Here is a 21,265-nt window from a genome sequence, read left to right on the forward strand (position 1 = left end):
CGAAGAATAAGATGATTATAAATATACATGTATGCGTGTGTAACCTGATTAAATGGGTAGATAGATATCTAGAGGGATATTGGACTGACGGTGAGTGTAGGATTGAAATGGTAGTGAGAGATATGATGATGGTGGTGTTGGCTATTTCGACAAAATCTAAACGTAAGGGATTTGGGGCACAAAACTAAATGATTTTTTTTAAACATGCTGAGTATTCAAAAAAATATAACAAACAAAAGTGCGAAAGGAGGGTGAATGTAGAAATTATATGTATTTGGGTAGCTTATAATTTGGTTATTTAAGGACGGGGGATATTTATGTACAAACATAAACATACATAATGGAAGGAAATCATGGTTGGTCAAAACTACAGGATCATACATCTCATTTTTTTCCGATAAAAATAAAAATGAATATATTCTATTTGGGTTGGTTGTTTGGTTGGTTTCTTGGTTGTTACTTTTACTTTATATATGTATATATATTATATTGGAAACCAAATTTCAAATCCGTGTTAAATATTGATAAGAAAATAAAGGTCTGTATATTTAAATCAGCCCTCTTCCTCCTCTCTATGTTTTAGATAAATGTTTTTAAGATGAGATGAGTTTATTTTCCAAAAAGTAGTGAAGATTTTAATGAGTTCAAAACTTCTTTTTATGTGTCACAATTAAAAAGTAACTATCAAGCCACTCCATCCAGAAGGTATGAGATGAAATAATTACTATTTTTCTCAATTGATCACAAAAGGAGTCAAACTCAGGTTGATATATATATATATATATATACATATTATGTTATGTACAAGTTACAATTTGTTTGTCCTGAAATGCCTTCTTTATCTACGAACCCATACATTTTAAATTGCAACTATTAATTGATTACGTATTTATTATTTATTTACGAATAGCATAACTGTGAGCATTTGAACATTATAATATGCACATACTCTTACAAATGAGTTATTTTCGATAAAAAATCATGAATATATTGCCCATCTATGGAATTTTCACTATCTTTCTCACAAATACTCTAAATTCTTCACTCAAAATGTTGAACCTAATTTTTTGTTACAACTTGTAAAACTTACTTATACAAGTTACACATTGGACAATATCGAAACTTGTACACAGCATATTCATATATATATTATACAAAGATATACTAACATCATTTTTTTCAAAAGGATTTAAAGGATGATTTGGAAGGGGGAATGATGACGAAGATATATATATATATATATATTTAATTCATAACTAAATTTCAAAGGGTCTGGCCTCATTATTTTTCTGATATATAAACACTTACGTCCAGATTTTGTCGTTCTGGTGTTGGAGTTAAAAGAATGTTTGGACAAAGGAGTGTGTTATTTATATTAAAGGGATTCTTGTTGAAATAATAATCTCCTGGTGGAAGGTGGTGACTAGGATATGCCGGCGGAAGAATTGGCCAAAATAAGCCCTCAGTCGGGTAAGGGCCGCCAAGATAATTGTTATTTGTGACATTTGTATTATGGGCGTTAGTGTGATGATGATGGTTATTGTGATTGTTAAGAATGAGTGAAGGACTGCTGGAGGACGAGGAATTACAAGAAGAGGGAGGAAAGAATTGTACTCTTGTCTGCTGATGGTGTTGTTGTTGCTGATGTAGTTGTTGTTGTTGCTGAACCTGTTGTTGCTGCTGCTGTTGAATTTGTACTTGTTGCTGATGATCAATCACTGGGAGAATATTGGAAGGCACTGAAAGTATTTGTTGACTATTGCTCATGCTGGAGGATGGAGAATTTGTTGGACAATAGCTTTCCATAACGTTCTGTGGGATTGTGGCCGCTTTATCTGAAGACTAATTTTAAAAAATAATAACAAAGATATGTTTATCTTATTTTTTTTACTTCGTTGTTTGGCTACTACATGCTTTGAATCCCTTTTGTCTCCATAGATACATAGATAAGCCTCCACCCAAATTGTTCATTTTGCTTTTATAAATAAATTTATGTAAAAGGGAGAGAAGCCGAGAGAACAACAACAAAACAAGAACGAGAAACCTCTCAAGACGTTAAATTCGTCTCTTTTTTGCGTGAGTTAATTAGCAAGTAATGTCATATCATGTTAGAAAACTCTCAAAATTTATTACATGAAACAAATTAAGAGCCTATGCTTCTATAGAGATATACAAGACACATATATAATTAGAAAATGTTCAAGGAAATTAGGATTTTTATCAACAAGAGATGCTAATATCCATTCACTATAAATTATTATTATCTTTATAAATGAAATTAGTATCTCTTCATCAAAGAAAAATATGTTGTATATAAATGGAAGATTGAACAAATGTAAAGCTACCCGTCCCTAAATAGAAGAAAAGCGCTCACCTGCGTAACTGGAACAAGTGCGGCTGGATTAAGGGCTCCTGTGTTTTGTCCTGCGGTTGTGGGTAGAAATGTTGCTTGCCCTACTTGCAAGGCTGCAGATGCTGCTCCTAATCCAGCTGCGACTGTTACGGGTTTTATGGGTCGATATGGTACTGTGATTCCTTTTGGAGGTGACTAAAAAAAAGATTTATTTATAGATAGCAACTTTATCAGAAAATAATATTCATTAATTTATATAATAAAAATGACAATCATTTCTTATACAAGGTTCAGAAAAAAAAGAAAAAAAAGATGGGAAAATTAAAAATGTTATTACATCTGAACCAACATCTGGTTCACAATTAAATTAAATCAAAACTATAAGAGAATTCCATTTCCAATCATAAGTATTCTTTCAAAAGTATTAAACTTTTAGGGATAAAATCAAAAGGGTTGTGAGGGAAATTTTACTTTTGATGCATCGTAAAAATGTCATGAACCTATGTACTATGTGTGTGTGCTACTCTTTTTTAAAATAATGAGTTCCTGTCAGGAGATTTAAATTTTTTTATTGATTGTTTAATAAAAGTTTTTACATTAGTTGTGGTAGAAATCGTATTTACATTCTCTTGGATATATGAACCTACTTCCATTTTCATAGTAATACTTTGGGAGTTCCCTCCTCTTATAAGTATAAAATATAGTTTATATCTACTTTTGGTACATACAACATACTATATAAATGTTTTAACGAAGGAACTCAAGTATTGGGAATAAAACTTATCTTTTTTTTCCTTCCATTCGAAATAAAACGTCAAACTTTATGCATGTTGTAATGATAAGAATGAACATGCTTACCTCAGACATGACGTTACAAATATGATATACACATTGAGTGATGGAGTCTGCTCCTCCAGAAATGGTTACAGCACGCTCAGTAGAATTTGGTAACATTTCGGACGCGACTTGTACAGAGGCACCGGATATTTCACGAATTTCTTTAATTTTTGATCCTCCTTTACCGATGAGGGATCCACATTGTGAGGCTGGAACGATTAGACGAAATGTGATGGGGGGACGAGGCACAGTATTTGGGGATACCAAGTTAGCCAAATCCTGGAAAGATAGAAATCAAACAAATTATGTCAGTGCAAAAACCATGAATTGATAGTGATTGATTATAATCAATCATTAATAATGATTTAGTACGAATTAATTATTGTAAATGGTATGTGATAGGTTAAAGGTTTCTTCATCTATTACTCAAAGTGTTGGGCAGATATTTGGCTCAAGATATAAAAATAATAGTAAGAGGCTACATTTTACAGACTATAAATTTTAATTTAGAAAGTCAAAATATGGAGGATGGGAATATCTTAGTAGTATCAGGAAATTTTTATTGGGTAATTTCATTTTTTTCAGAGTCATAAAGCATGCCCATTGGTATAAAAAGAAAGTATACTCATATAAATGTATATTGTATATATAATCACACTAGATTGAGTTATATATAGGTCTGGTTTTACCTTTTCTAAAAAATATGATTTAAAAAAAGTAAACAAGAACTATTTTCTAAAAACCGTCATTCAATATTCAGTAGGACATGACTCTAGGGATGTGAATATTTGATTAATTTTTATTAACGTAAATTTAAAAGAACCAAATACCCTCATTTCAATTTAGGGAATAAGGAGTACTGTTACATATAACAATCTATAGCAATGTAAATCGTGTGTGTGTATTGCTCAGCATGGCTGTTTTTTTTTGGCATTGGTAATGTGAAGAATGAATTTATTTTTGAGTAGCTATTGCCACTATTATTTAAATACTGAGTAGTGAACTTCCATTCCTACTATATTAAATTATAGTGACAATTCGTGTGTGCTCATAAAAGACAGCTAGTAACCTTGAAGATTTTTGCGGAGTTATAATTGTAAGTTCTTGTTGGACACAGAGTTTAATGGAGGATCAACATGGAATTAATTCTTGCTAAAGTTATTGTTCTTTCTCCCCCTCTTCCCTCCTCTCAGCTGATTGTAGGTGATCTAATGAAACGCCATATCAGTTAAGCTGCTTTCCTCCAAAAGATTCTTCAAATTTTTAGGGTTACCATGTAAATATGTCGCCTCCCCAAGTTACCATATTTTTTATGACATTTTCTCAGACGTGGTCTTTACACTCACTCCAACTCACGAACAAGACTCATGACCATTAAATATGAACATAATTTATCTAAAAAAGGTCGTTTTAGAAATATAATTAAAAAAAGAAAGAAAGTCTAACTAAAAAAATCTAATGATTTTAAAAGCAAATTCCAAAGTACATTTATCTTCCTAACTGTTTCTTTTTTACGCTAAAACCCGCCTTGGCTATATAATAACCTATCTATGTACTCATATACATTGTATGTATATCTAGAGCCTCTTCAGTCATGTACTTAAGTAATAACATCCATGACTCTTAAACTAATTAAAGATCCTATTAATTCTGTCAGCTCACATTATGATAAATGAATAAATAATTATTCATTTTAATTAGTTTATGTATGTATATTCTAATTAAATTTTGTACGAGAGTAATAATATACTAAAAATAATAAAATAAACTTTCTTAAAGATCTCTTGGGAATGTTTTGACAAAAAAAAAAGGTTATTTATAAATTTTTGTTGTTCAAAAAAAGTTCTATATATCCATATATGTTTATGAAAAAATGAATTATGTTCTTTAAAAAAAACAAATACAAATAAGAAACTTTTTCTCCAAGATGAAGACAACTGAAATTGACATAAAATTAATCATTGTTATTTATTAAAAAAATAAAAATAAACATTTTCCTTTACTTTTAGGCAGTTTTCCTTTATCAACAGAAAGTACTTTTCAAAAAAGTAACCATGATTTGGAAAATTGAAAAATGTACATCTTCGTATAAAAGACAATTTACTATATATTACTTTGATCAAAAACATTACCTAATATATTTAAAAATGAAGCATATATATTTTTAATCACTTTTTAAAAATGAAAGAGCCTTGGGAGAGGTGTAAAGTTAAGAATGATGGCTTATTAATAAATAGAAGCACTTAAAAGAGCGTCTTTCTCGTGCACCCTTTTATTTAGAAAAAATCATAACTGCATTAGACCTCTTTGAAAAAATTAATTACTTTATGAATATTTTTATTATAGTTTTATTTAAAAAAATAATTATTTTAAAAACTCATTAGTTATGCATATTTTGAAGACTACATAAATGTTTCATTCAGGCTTATAATGTGATAAAGAGGATTGTTCAATGAGAAGGAGGTAAAGGGTTTGTTCATTTATGCGTTGTTGATATATCTCTTTATGAAGAGGATGGTCCCACGACCTTAATACATTTAAAAATAACTAAAGACAATACTTACTATAAGTATATACAATAAATTATAGAATACCCAAGTTTCAGGTTAAGTTTTTACTTGAGGCAGTAGCTTAAATGATCAAATGTATATTGATTATGACTCCAAAATAACTCAAAAAAAAGCTTCAAAAGTGTTATTTCAAACGCCTTTAAACGTCCTCAAAGTGCTTCATTTAATGATTAAAACACGAATTTCCAAGTAAAAACACAGATTTTGGATTTTTTATGTAGTAATTGAATACATTTCAACCAGTTAAAAGGTTATCAGACTATATATATAACTACAACTGTGCTTATATATTTGTAGACATAAATTTTAATCACTTACACTCGTGCTCAGTTTTTTTTGTAGGTGGGAATAGAACAGCGTTTTTTTCTTTTTCAAAGTTGCTGTCACGGTTATTTAATATACTTGATTAGATAACATATGAATATTATGTAACTATGTATGAGCGTGCTCATTAAAGACCTATTTCATTAATGATGGTTTGTTGAGGAGTTATAAGCCTAAGCTCTTATTGGACTAAGAAAATAATCAAAGATGAATATGGAAGAAGTTTAGCTCTATATACGGTCTTCCAATAGGTAGTACAGATAATATATAAATGTTAGCATGAAATAGTTTCTCCATCTAATTTGCACATTCATTCATGATTGCAACTTTCTCTATCCCTAGTACCAAGAGATATGAAAGGCTTTATTCCCATAGATGCTTAATATGGCAGAGAATGTTTTTCTATTTCAATATTCATACATATGTATATTTTAAATAATACTTCAAAAGTGAAGCGGAAATTAACTTATAAAAAATAAACTTTTACAAAAATAAAAATCAATAACTTCATATATAGCATGGTATATGACATATTTACTACTTCATATTCATAGATGAATTGTAGTATGTACATGTTATGCCTGTCTCTTGAAAAATATGAACAAAAAAGCAAATCCTGTATGTTTAACTATACTCTTACGAAATATAGACCAATAATATGTATGTATGTACGTAGGAGACTCTATTTTTTTTTTTCTATTCGTTATTGTCTATGTATCTTAATGTGAAATGTACACGTTTGAATTATTCGAAAAGGAACTTGAATATTTTTCACTTTTATGATATAATAACCTGGCTTACAATAATAGAGGATTTTACTTCATTTTTATATCAAAAAAGATTTATCGAAATGTAAAAAATAATAATATTATTTATGTATGTTGTTAGATTATTCTACGAGTAAATCACAAGGAGTCTGTCATTCATTATCCACTGTCAATACATATTTCACAATATATCGATATTGAAATAACATTTCAATAAAAAAACCAATGTACCTACTAATATTTTCCCAATAATATTTGTAATGTTCTTTATTAGAAAAAGAAAAAAAAAAAGGATTTCATAATTCGTTTGAAATGTAATGTATAAAACACGACTTTATTATCAAAACCTTTCAGTTCATTGTATTTGTAGGTCTAGTCCGTTGTTTTCACGGCTCGCTTTTTGAAATAAACAAAAATGTAGTGACTTTTCCTTTCAGGTATTTATTTAATTTTTATGATTTGACTCTGGTATGATTTGAAGCAGCTGAATCTACGTATTATGAACTCAAAAAAAGGTTAGGTAGGATTGGAAATTAATAGCCTTTGTTTATAATTCGTGTTATTTCATACTCTATCATTGATACTTATTTTGATTAAATTATCAATTCAATGCATTTTATAATTAATAGCTATTCTAAAAAAAAAACACCATAAGACTAGCTACCTTATGATTATTCAAAGATAAATAAGCTATTCGTGTACCTCATTAATACACAAATGTATTCGGTATTTTGTTTTCAGCTGTCAATTTTTATGCGTTTTTCCTCACCACCTCAACAGAACAAAGAAAAAATAGAAAAAAATATATTTATTTTTATAATTGCCCATTGCTAATTATTAAGTACAGATTTATTATTTAGATATTATCATATAGAAAGACATATTACATTATCAATGGATATTATTTCCAATATACATTGAATTGAAGTCTTATATTCATAAAAATATATTTGAGTTCATTATACGTAGTGTCATCTGTTTTAAATCATACAAGAATCTTCTCTTTGAAATAAATTAAAATATTTAAAAGGAAAATATTATTGTATTCGTATTATTTTCAAAATGGCCGTCTTGTTTCCCCGTATCCGTGTTCTGAACAACATTAATTGGTTGAAATTGAATAAGTTTTTGAAAGCTTTGAACAATTCTCAACATCTATTAGATTATAAATCTATAGTAGGTAGAGTTGGCTAATTAACAACTGATATTGGATATTTTTTCCCAGTTACTTTTAACGGAAAGGTTCTGAGATACAATAAAGGTAATGACGTGTTGTACTAGAAAAAGGGAATGAAATTAAGATGCACGTAGTTAGCAAGAGAAACCCAGATACATATATTTAAAAGGAGTTGGAACGTACTACACTACTATATGACAGTCCCATTAATCAAATAGTTGTTCGTTGGGGAGGGGAGGCAAATTTTTCATTTCAATTTATTATTACATATATCCCTGAGCTTCATTCTCTCTTTTTATATTCTCCCTTATTCCCTTTCACATCTCTAGTTTGCTGGTTTTCCATTTTTCTTTTCTTTTCTTTTATCAAAGAAGCAGGGAGGATGGAAGAAGACACCTGACTTTTTTTTACTTGTCGTTATATAATACAAAACTAAACCACTATTATTAAGACTATTGTATTGAAATATATAATATACAAGTCCCTAATTGGTTTACTCTTGGGGAATAGGTAGCCAAAAATAATAAAGAGAGAGAGAGAAGGAGAGGTGGAAAAGCCAATTATCACATCTGTCATCATTAAGGTTAAGAAGTAGTCATAGTTTTTACACTATGACGTATGTATGTTTTTAATATATATATATAATTATTCTTCTTTATATATAGCAGTAATTAATCATAATCAATAATGGGCTAGATTAATTCATACTCGGAATATAAAATATAATTAATAAAAAGAAATCACATTATATGCTATTTCTGAAGAAGTCAATCAAAAGAAGAAATACAGACCATTCCATTATCTTTATTGTACCTCGCAACCTCTTCCCCAAAAAGAACCAGAAAAAAGACCAGAAAGCAGTTGGTAGTTAGCCCATTCTTCTCCAACTACAAATGGAATTATTATACAATAATTATTCTGAATTGTTCACTGCATCTTAACAAGAACTAATTCGAATTTAACCAATCAACGTTCAGAACAATGATGAAGGGAAAAGAAGGAAAAAAATTACTTCTTCATTCCTTGACTTAAAATTTTGATTGAAAATTGACAAAAGGATGTAAGGAGCTATTTTCAGATAAATATTAAACAATTTTCTCAATTCTAACCTTTTAACTCTCAGTATTTTATAAAAAAACAAAACAACTTTTAATAGGAGTTGTATTGAGTTATTTCATAATTGAGTGGAATTTGATTTTATTAAAATTTATTGTTGTCTTTTAAAACATCCTTATTATTGATACTTTGTTATATTTATGTCCTAATTTGTTTGTCCTTGAAACATATGTATATATTTATAGTGTAGGAAATAGTCACAATATTGCAATTTTTGTTATATTATATTGATATATATACTAGAAATTATGCCAAGTGTTATAGTATAATCATTTTAATCTTTTTTTTTTTGGCATAGGTTATAATAATAATATTATTTTTATATATATGTTCAATTACCAGTAGGTATGCTTTAGTAACATACTCCTTTTTACCAGGTTTTTTAAAGTTTCAATCCTTATAAATATCCTAAAAGTGTACATACATTTTAAATAGCCCTCTAAAATATATATATTTTTCATAGCATATCAATGTTAGTTCATAAATTCAAAAATGAACTTTTTACTTGACATATTTCAACTTAGTAGCCTATAAATACAATAGAATACGCTTTAATCACTTATATATTCTTTAACAATGAATTCTAGGTTTTCATAAATGTCAACTATAAGTGTTGTGAAGGATTTTTTTTTTTCAAATTATTTTTAAATTAAATTCATAGCGTTGTGGACCGAAATTTATATCGTTCTCAAAAATGTATCCTCTAATTGTTGAAAGCGATTAGGATAAAAAAAAGAGAAACTTGGAATTTAACATCTTATGATAAAAATTCTCAACTACTGTCACTGCATAGTGTCATCTAAGCAATGTTGTCTCATTTAAAAAGTTGATTAATAGCTAATCAAATAGACTACCCATAGCCAATTTTTAGATGATATTGATCAAAACCCTTTTTTTCAATGGACCGAACTTGAATTAAACTATATAGGTTAAAAAGTACCTATAATAGGCTTGAACGAGAGCAGAATTTACAGACTGAAACACAAACACAAGATATACATAATTGGTTGTCACGGTACCAATATTTTTGTATTGGTTCTGGTACCAAAATTAGTATCGATATTTCGATACTCTTTTTTTCGTTACTAAAGATATGTAAATTGACATGCACTTACAGTAGTGCTTGCTGGCTTTTTATTTTTTAGTCAATGGGAAGAGGGCCTCCTCAGAAATTTTATGACGTCATAAAAAACTTTTATTCTTCCTTTGTTTTATAAAGGATAATTTTCTAGCTCAAAATTTTGGTTGGTTTCGTCATTATTTATTTTTGTTGAGGAAATGGGGCTGCAAGAGCCGGTTCCAATATCAATTTAGTGTAGTACGCCAGACACTTATATATATGTACAAGTGGAAAAATTTAAGCCCCTTAAATAAATATTGTTCATTGATCCTATATCACCTTAACTTCTCTTTATATCCCAATATTTTATTATTTTTCTTCCTCTTTTTACCATCAGAAATAATAGGAATAATATTAATAATGATAAGGAGATGTACGAGTACAAAGAATAATATAAATATAAGAAAAATGAGAAATGATTCCTATTACCTGAGCCCATTACGGATATATCAAAAATTCATTCTTTTTGATGAATTGAATCTCTTTTTTACTAGTTATTTATTATATTTTTAATTTCTATTATATATGAACAATGTACACTATAGGTTTGTATAGTGTTCCTAATGTCAAGGAAATGAGTTGTCCCTTCTTAAACTTCTTGTTTAAGAAATTTTAATTTATTTTTTAGAGAAATAAGAGCCTAATAGCTTTCTATTGGCATTTCGGCAAATTGGACACCAGTAGATCTATAATCTTAAATCATGACATAAAGTAAACTGGGAAAAAAGTATATAGACAGTTCTAGTTTTAGAGGTGAAGACATTGAAAGCAGTTGCACCTGGCCCCTCACGTTAACAAAGTAAAAAAACAGTCCCGACGTATTATATATATTATTAATAAAAGGCCGTTTGCCTTTACCTCCAGCCCCACTCACTGTAAAACCGAGCCTAGTAATATTTACATGTATTTAAAGGTACAACAATATCCCAATTCATCCGATGGTTAATTCCGTGGAGCTCCTCTTGATGAATGTTTCTCAAACTGAGGTATATGAGCTCCTTTTAATAGTATTTAGAAGCTGGTTCGTAAATACGGGAGTGTAAAATAAAAATTTCAAAAAACTTTTGCATAACGTTCTGTCAAAAATTGCATATTTTAAAATTTTTATACAAAAACCAGACGTCATCAATAGATTCAGTCTCCAAATTTTATATTCAGTAAAAAACAACTACTCCTCTCGAGTATTTAAATCTAGACTGCTTCAGACTTACAGTGTAACAAACTGACACTTCATTGCTTTGAATTGTTGAATATTATTATTAAAAGGGTCAATCAATGAAAGTCATATTAAAATAGAATCCAGAGTGTTCGAATTCGGTCTAAGATGCGTATGTATATCCAGCTGTAAATGCGAATTGAAATGACCAAATATTAAGTCAAAATGTATTCAAAAATGAATGTAACGTCATTGATGGAGACTCCCTTAAACATCATACTCCTTCTTTTTGTTGGATACAGTCAATGAATTGGTCTTTTTGCACTCCTTCTCTATACTTTTCCCCCCTCTATAGTGCATACATTGTTTTTCTAATTGGTATAAGTCCTATATACGAATACATTTAAACATACATAAACAATAATTGTTCATAAATATTCTCAAACATTAATAACAAAAAGGGATAAAAAAGCAAGAAAGAATTACTCACAAAATTGCAAAGAAACAAAGAAAAACTCTTTGTTTTTTTGCAATTTCATAATAAATAAATACATGTATGTACATTTATGATTAATACATAGTAGGTTTTTTCTTCTTCAAATTAGAAGCGATTAAATTAAAAAATTACCCGCATTTATTTATTTATAAGAAAAAGACCCTCTATTATATATTTAGAATCCCATTGATATCAATGGAATCCTTTTCATATCTAACTATAAAATACATGTGTAGTAGTAATGTACATACACATTTATATAATTATTAATGGACTTTTATGCTTATAAATAAAAACGTAGGCTAAATCCTAAGCGTTTTTTTAAATTTATATCGCTGTATATGTACATCTTTGAACATTAATAATACGCCATCTGGAGAAATTAATCATTTACCTTTAATTCCCCTTATCTATCAACACCTCGTTAGCCTAATTTGACATTTACACCGCCATTATAGTCATACCTATGCGGTTTGATACAGGTTTTTGTATATTAAAAAAAATATATAATTGTTATTATATGCGCTGAATGTAAAAATTGCAACCATTTTATTAGATATTCAAGAAAGTATCATCTTATAGAAAATTTCATTATTTGCGGGTCACTTGCCAATATTTTGTGCGGGAGGAAGCGGAGCATTGTACCCTGTATAAAATCACATATTAAATATCATTTAAGAGGCTCTGAGTCCTTTTGAATCCTCTGTAACACTGTAAATATGATTCATAGACGTGCATTTCACACATGTGCCTTAATTAGATTATTCTAAAAATTATAAGATTTTATTTAATTAAAATGTAATTACATGCAACTGATAATAATGCCCATGATTCTAAAAAAAAGTTCATTTCCGATATTTTTGAACGGAGATGAAACTTACAGGTCTTCATATTATGTATGTAGAAACTAGGATGCGACCGATGTAAAGCAAACTTATTCCATTTTAAATATTTTTGAATTAATCGGTCCCCCAAGTTGACGATTTCTTCTGATATTATTTCCCCCTAAAAATCAAACTTCAACTTGTTGGAATGTTAAAAAACAAAATCAACAATTATACTTGATTTAATAGAATGAGATTCAATGTTTGTAACTAATCATACAAGCCTAATCAGAGCGGTCATTTTTGAAAATTATTTCAACCTTAATTAATCGTTCTGATATGAAATTGTTTTTTTTTAAATTGTCAAAAAAACTATAATAAAATCCTATGATGGGTTAAACCAATCATCAATTTAATCATTGTATCTTCAGCATAGTTATAAGGTATAATTTATCATAATCTTGGCAAAGGATCTGCCTTATTTTAGAGATAAGAAAAAATAAGAAGTTGTCATATCTGGGTCTTTGTATTTTCACTCAGTGAATTAGGGGAAAAGTTATTTACTTTTAAAAGACTTTAGTCCATTTAAATGTCTGTCATGAAATCTTTCAAAATTTTCTTCAAAGAAGGCCAGTTTTAATTAATTAGGTGATTATTTCCTTACTATGATGATATCATAACAAGGAATAATTAAAGTTCAATAGATCATCTATTGATATATGGAAATACTAGTGCAATAAAACACTCTCTCAAAGTATGTTATTCATACACTCTATTTGAAAATACTTTTAACTAATTATTATTTTTTCCATTGAGCAAATAAAACTCTTTTGCTATAAACGGTATAAAATATATCACCATCATATGTATGTATATACTTTTAACAAAGAGACTGTGTGAGCCTCACTTAACACATTGTTATTATTGAAATGAAATTGGGCTTTAAATTTCTATTATTAACCTTCATCACGAAAATATAGATCATTAATCATATCCCCCCCGCACACACACTTATTTCTCCAAAGCAAATCCTTATCAAATCCCTACCTTTTTGTGAACTAAATTTAATAAAAAAATCTGTCAATACATTTATCATAATTATTCATATAGCAAAAATATAATATAAAAACACTCATTCCTTCATGGATCTTTATTCGGCCTCCTCGACATAAGTATGTATTTATTTACGCATTGTAAATCACAATATGAAAGCTGGGTCTCATACATACAATGATATCCCTTCTCCCCACCCCCCTTTCCTACTCATCTTCCTATTGTCCAGTTGTTGTTGATCGAATAATGTAAATGACAGATATATGTATGTATACATAAACGTTTATTAGAGAGAAAGAAAGAGAATATGTATGGTCCAATGCCCACTCAACAACTTGTTTTTTCCTCTCTTGGCTAATCCTGAAGCTTTTATCTACATAAAAATACATTATACATACATATATACCGGGTGGAAACTTATAACTTACAGATTTGGAAAGAAAACAGAAATTAGCCTGTCATTCTTTAATTATACATTTAATCTTTTTCTGATACATATAAATTGTCAAATTGATGTATTCTATTCGGCCGTCATTGGCCTCTGAGATGGTGACAAGCCTCTTGTAAAAATTATTTCAAGTATTGCACGTGAAGTTCGGCTCCATGGCAATCCACTCTTCGTCGGCGGAGGCCTTTATGGCTTCAACATTCGGATGACAGATACTATAGGCCCTTCTCTCGATGTGCAGCCAGAATGAAAAGTCAAAGAGATTTACATCTGAACTATGCAGTAGCCCCATTTTTTTGTCCTAGAAAGCGACGTTGTTAGCTAAGAAGGGCTGAGTAATTTTTTGAAAGTGAACGAGGGCAATATGTTTCTGAAAGACGATATTGCCGTCGGATAAATTTTCTTGGGCCTAGGGGAGCAATTGGCCTTGAAAACGTCGATATACATAGCTGCTTTGAGCATGTGATCCTCTGCGAACCAATCAAGGGTGCCACAATGTCTTTGGAGTTAAAAATACCTAGTGCCATGTCTGATTATGTTTGTTTGGTCGTGGTGCCCATTCGAACATCTTCATTGATTTACCTTACTAACATAATGGTCATTACGACAGTTGTAGACCGCTGTTGGAGTGTGCCCCTCCAGAAGAAGAGATGACACCCTATTGCTTGAATTTGCTCATGATAATTCTCGTACAGATTAAAAAATTCAAAAAGCAACAGGTGCTTGAGATATATGGCTCCGTATACCATTGTCGACAGTTCTAATTTCCTCACATAGAACCTATCAAATCAATGTAATACAAGTATGTATGATTCAGGTTTTCACCCGGTATATAGATATATGGGAGTATTTATATTTATCTCACTAAGGGAAGGAATTATATCTGGATACATGTTCTTTATTCAAATTTTCTTAGATCTTTCTGTATATTATGTAAATAATAATATTCTCATTTATAATAATGTGAGGATCCCAGTTTTTACCATATGCATTTTTATATACGGATGGAATTTATCTATGAGTGCACTTCTGGTTTCAAAGTAATTTGCAACTAATAGCAGCCGGAGTCATTTTTCACTAGTAATAAGACCATATGAAAATTGAATATTTGATAAATAAAATTTAAAAAAAATGGCTTTATGTTTTTACAGTTTCTGTATCTTGTTCTAAACTCGCGTTATTTAGCTTTTAAGGCTGAAAAGTGAGGGAAAACGTCACTCTTCTTTTGGCCTTTATAACGTATTTCTCCTTCATAGTACACAATGAGTAATACTATAGTATTATTTTATATAAAAATATAATAAAAAAGCTATTGAAAAATATGCCTCTCCTTTGATTTTTTATTCTTTGGATTTTACTTTCATTTACCTAATGATAAATTGTCACATGGAAATTGTTTGCCTGTGTAACTATTGTTTGTAAATATAGAGCGGTTTCATATGACAACTTTCTTGTTGATGACGACCATCTTGGGTACCCAAACTTAACAAAATAATTTATTTTCTCCAATTATCCTACTCTTTTTGTGCGTATTCGGCTATTTTGTAGATATTTAATTTAACACAAATGTCACAATTTTTCTTTGCCATTAAGTAGTATTCAATACAAGTGTTTGGTCTTTTTTTCCCATTTTTAAAGCCATTTGATAGAATTATATGTATTATATAGTTAAAATGTCAACTATAAGCCTCAAGAAGCCTTTTACTTATAATGCATTTTGTAACGTCAGGGAAAACTTGTAATAGAGATTCTTAACGTGACGTTATTCTTCTAAAAGTTGTCAATCTTGAGGGAGGAATAAACAATCAAATTAATGGAGCGACGGAGCTGAGTGGACAACACGCTCAAGAAAAATTATTCTCTTCAACTCAATGTGCGTAGGTTAAATTCACGGTCGCTCCTAGAGAAATAAATATATATTATATGTATGTATGGACTTCAAAAACAGTTACAGTAAAGATACAGTGACCATAATACTATAATATTTAATTCTATTAAATCAGTGCAACTTGATCTGACCAATGAACAAAACGTTAAAAACAACCAAATAAGTAAAAGAAAAAAAACTCAATATTTCCTCAATGTTTTTTATGGGATATGTTGATTTGGATTCATGACTACATATAAATCTATATAGGTTTCCAAGATGGCGTCCATTCCGTTTTCTTATGCAGTTTGTGACGTCAATAAGAACTATTTACATACACGTGTGTAAAAGATTATTTCCATCAAGGAGGGAGATATTTTATTTATTTATTGAATAATCGATTTATTTTCATAGATTCGTCTTACTACTGATGATGCTTGTCTCAACTCAACTCTACCTTTCCTTAACACTTTCTCTCATTTTCTAATATAATACAAACGTTCTACATATCTATGTAGAACAAGAAGAGTATCATATTAAATTGAAATGAAAAAACATAATTTATTTAAACTACTTCATTTTTCACGAAAAATAAATAAAAATAACTTTTAGCAATGAGATATGAATGCAATCATTTTACTCTCTCTCACTTACAACACACACACTCTCTCTTGAAGGAAAATGTATCATTACAAAAAAGTAAGTAAATATGTAAAATGAAAGAAAAAAGAATGAAAAACCATTTTACTACACGTCAAAGATAATGTTTATCGATAAATTTCAGAGATATCTTATAACTAAGGTTATGTTATGCGTGATAGAAAAGGTAGATACTCGCATAAGTATGTAATCAACTCCTTACCTCTTCAAATTTATTACATATAAGTGCAAATGCTTTGTATATGGCTTCTGTATGACCCGCAACTGTAACAATCCGCTCAGGACAAGATCCATCACTAATGTTGATCTTGGCTCCACTCTGCAAATAAAAATAAGATAATGGTTAATTTAAATCCTAGTCCGTTTAATTTTTAAAAAAACATTCATAAAATTATGTAGTTAGGATATACCAAAGTTTTACACCAAGTTTCTTGTCTACACGATAAATTTTTCGTCTACTGGGGACGTCGAACGTGCTTGAATATTACTCTATAACTAACTATGTAACCTCAATGAATTCAACCTTTTAGCTAAATTAAATAGATTAATTCTGCAAAAGGAAAAAAGTTGCATATGTCATTAGAGAAAAGGATAGAAAAATGTTTAAGAGACGTCCTCTGTGGTATCATAAAAAGTTATGTCTTGCATGTGAAAAATATTTCAAATATACCGTTAATCTACTCAAGCTAACAGTCACATTTTGTCACTTGGTCTAACTCTTTAGGATATATATGCCCAGAGTATGAAGTAGATGTCCATATTGTCAAAGCAGATATCATTTTGGAAAAAGTGAAAAACCCACTTACAGGGCACAATTTCTTTGAGTGCGAGATGAGGTTACGTCTAGATGTGGGCAAATATATTTAATCAGAAACGGAAAACAGATATATTGAGCAAAAAATCCAATATTTCCATCGCATTGGTATCAAAGAAAGTTCTTAGAAATTTTGATACAAATATAAATTAATTTGTTTTTAATAAATTTTCGTCTCAGAAAATGCTAAACACACAGAATACTCACAACAGATTGATGAATGAATGCATATGTTATGCCATATTAAAAAGATTGCGACACAATGTTTGTCTAACAATTAATAAAAATCCAAGATAATATATATCATTACTATAGCTTGTGAAGTTTGCCTTCCATTAAAATTGCTCCTTTTTTTAAAACAGCCATCTAAAAACAGCTTCAATAAAATAGGATCAAATTAATATAATAATATAATAAATATATAGTTCTGATTTAAAAAAAAAAAAAATGTATCCTTCGGAAATGAATCTGTTGGGAAACGAAACAAACCAATTGAGACAAAAACAAAACAAATGCTTGGAGGAATTATTTGTAAAATATCATTTGGAACTTTTTATTATAATATTGGATATCAGCTGCCCGTACTGTAATTTTTGAACAAGAACATATTTTACTATTATAGAGAGGAGAACCTTCAACATTTCAATGACGTTAGTGAAGGAAAAATAATGTAAAGTTATATTTAAACATATGTATATATCCTTATTTTATGATTAATTTAAAAGTCAACTTCAAGTAAGTGGGAATTCATCACGGTAATCTATAAAAGATGAACATAATTTCTCAAAATGACAATAAAACCAAACATGTTTCCTTCTTAAAAATATAATTGTTATTTTTCTCTACATTTTACCCATTTTTAAAATAAAATTTTAAAAAGTATGTACAATACATTTATTCGCTTGCTTGCTTAGGTCTTTTTGATAAGCTACAAATAAATGCATAGTTTTTTTTTCAATGAAGTGAAGGGGATGGATGAATAGTATTTATATCCATATATATGTACATACTTTTAGATATGGTTTAGTTATTATTATTCTGTTTCCCGTCTTCATTTCTACCGAATTTTGAATTGAAATAAAAAACTAACACAATATCCTACATGATGTACATTTATTATTTATTTATATTTTGAATGAATAGGTATGCTCATGCATGTTTGTATTTCCTTGACAGTTTCTTTTCAAAATAATCGTAACACCATTTCATCGTTATGTATGTGTATGTATATGTCTGAATGGCAACCCCTCCTTTCGTTCCTTCCTTCATATTTTTTATTTATTGAATACTCAATGTATCTGATATTTTAGAAGGGAATAATATATAATCTTGTCATCTTCATTCACAAAATATGTATTTTTCAGCATAAATGTGGCCCGTGAACACAACTAAGAGATAGTATGATTTTTCTCAAAGTTAAGGACCAAATACTACATAGATTTTAAAATGATGTTTTAGAGACAAATGCTTAAAACAAGGATCTCATTCTCAAGTGTATGCAACAACCACTGAATGAGGCATTTGTTAATCAGGGAACCTTAACTCATTTGCTCATTAAGTCTATATAAATGCATATGGGTTCTGTAAGTACAAAGGTAGCTTTAGTAATTGTCCTCAAAATTGAATTTGGATTAAATTTGCATTCTTCAACAAATTATCATTTCTTTGTACCATCAAATTATTTTGATTGATCCCTTCATGACTCTACAAAATTGTACAGTGAAGGTATAATTTGACGTATTTTGTTTGAAAGACCCTATGAGTCATAAATCAAGTTTCATATATTAAATGAAGGCTTTAAACGATAGTTATATTTTCTTGGCTATATCAAATTATCCTAGAAATTTGAATACAAAGCCTTTAATGGAACGGGATAATACGTCTTCTATGACATATTAGGTTGCATGTATTTATGATGCAAATAAATATATTGGACATTTGGGGTGTGTCAACATAACATCAATATTGAATAAAAATCAAGAATAGGCATATTTTAGTCAACTATAGGATTTGCACTCAAATTACTGGACTAAGCGAAGATACCCAAGAAAGTTAACTATAGTTTATAAACTTTATTTGATTTATGTGACTTATACTTCCTCCGTTGTGGTCCCCCTCAAATTAAATCTATAAATTTCTCATTCCTTTATTGTCGCGATCAAATTTGGCTACTTCAAGTGCAATTTGCGACAAACTCAAAGGATTAATGAAAATAATTTGTTGGTAGAAATTGACGATAATTTGTCAAGAAGGCTATATATCGTATACACACTCAATTTTGAGAAAAATCATTGCAGATAGCTTCTGTGTTGAGGGGGGTATTTTTCACATTTTCTTGATTATTCCTCAAGATTGTTTTTGTGTTCCCTCACCACATATTATGTATACTCATAGTAAAAGGAGATAAAAGTCCCTACAAAAGAGATCCTTTCTCCCTCCCCTCTTCAATACTAAAAATTACAAAGTCTTTGAATGACGATATTAAACGACCCTCACACAAACACACGACTTGAAGCTCTAATTAATGATCCACCACTGCGGGCATTGATGCAACAAAACACTCTAAGAGAAGGAAAGAAAGAAAGAGTTCACTGCGTCATTTTCTTTATTAATATGTACGAGTAGGTTTGTACCATATGTATCTATATATTATGCCTTTCATCCCCAACGCAGTGTTGATTTAATGTAAGATGCAAAAGGTCATATGTGTATGTAGGATTAAATATATACATTTTGTTTTTTAAAGATACAACATCTTTATGGCACATACATACCTTGGTATACGACTATATTTTTAAGGCATCGTTAACTCCTACTCATTCTGCCAAAAAGAGGGGGGAGGGAGATAAATTAAACTGCTTATATAATAATATATGTATATACTATTACTTATGAGACTTTATATCTTAATGAAGCTAATTTTGTAGACATTTATCAATTATGTACATAGTACATCAACTATTTAATATCGAATAAGCTTTTTATACACTGCTCCTTTGGGGTTCTTTGAAGAAGAAGAAAAGAAGAAGGAAAACTACTCAAGATATTAAGGAAACTAACTTCTATTAGGAGCAATTTCATTTAGATGAACTCTGTGGTTCAAAATACAGCCTCCCCCCTCTTTTTAATTAAGTAACTTCCAAAAAGAAGGAAAAAGTATGTATATAATATTATACATATTCCATTGAGATTTTATTCTCTTGGATATATGTTTTATTTTATTTTTTTCATGTCAAAAAAATACAAGTTTTTCATATTTTTTTAGTTATCCAAATTAAAAAAAGAAAGAGAAAAAAACCCTACCGAGTGTCACGTAGGTATAAAAGTTTTTTTATTAGCTTCATTTAGGCCTAATTATTTTTAATAATCTTTAGTTTTTTTGTTACCTTCATGGATCCCTTTAATGAGTATGTCTTTAAAAACAAAGAACTTGACTCACGCACAGACACATACGATAAAGGGAAGGCAGCAAAAAGAGTAAAATAAATAAAGGCATGAAAAAATGTACTACTTACTTCATCACGGAATCTTTTGACAATTTCTCCTTTCTTCCCAATAATACTTCCAACTTCCTGTAGAAATAAAAAAATAGATAGCATGAGTCAATAACTATGTTTACATAATGTACATTTTAATTGTTGTATAATATACAATACATTTATTTTTTTGTAAAGAGTTGAACA

General features: G+C 29.4%; 1 protein-coding gene across 6 annotated transcripts in view; it reads right to left on the reverse strand.

Moving 5' to 3' along the window:
• Positions 1-21,265, reverse strand: part of mub (poly(rC)-binding protein mub) — a 45,671-nt gene that overhangs the window by 7,575 nt on the left and 16,831 nt on the right. For 4 of the 6 annotated variants that reach the window (XR_005864108.2, XR_005864107.2, XR_011779902.1 and 1 more), the window contains 5 exons: positions 21,098-21,154; positions 16,971-17,087; positions 3,212-3,469; positions 2,375-2,548; positions 1,309-1,842 (listed from right to left, as the gene is read on the reverse strand). Coding sequence is in view for 2 of the 6 variants with exons in the window: in XM_040711503.2 (XP_040567437.1) it covers positions 1,309-1,842; positions 2,375-2,548; positions 3,212-3,469; positions 16,971-17,087; positions 21,098-21,154 (1,140 nt within the window). In the remaining 4 variants the exon portion in view is untranslated. The remainder of the gene's footprint in view (positions 1-1,308; positions 1,843-2,374; positions 2,549-3,211; positions 3,470-16,970; positions 17,088-21,097; positions 21,155-21,265) is intronic. The other 2 variants (XR_005864109.2, XM_071888068.1) reach the window with 1 other exon arrangement.

This window comes from Lepeophtheirus salmonis, chromosome 1 (genome assembly GCF_016086655.4).
Source record: "Lepeophtheirus salmonis chromosome 1, UVic_Lsal_1.4, whole genome shotgun sequence".
Classification (NCBI taxonomy): Eukaryota; Metazoa; Arthropoda; class Copepoda; order Siphonostomatoida; family Caligidae; genus Lepeophtheirus; species Lepeophtheirus salmonis.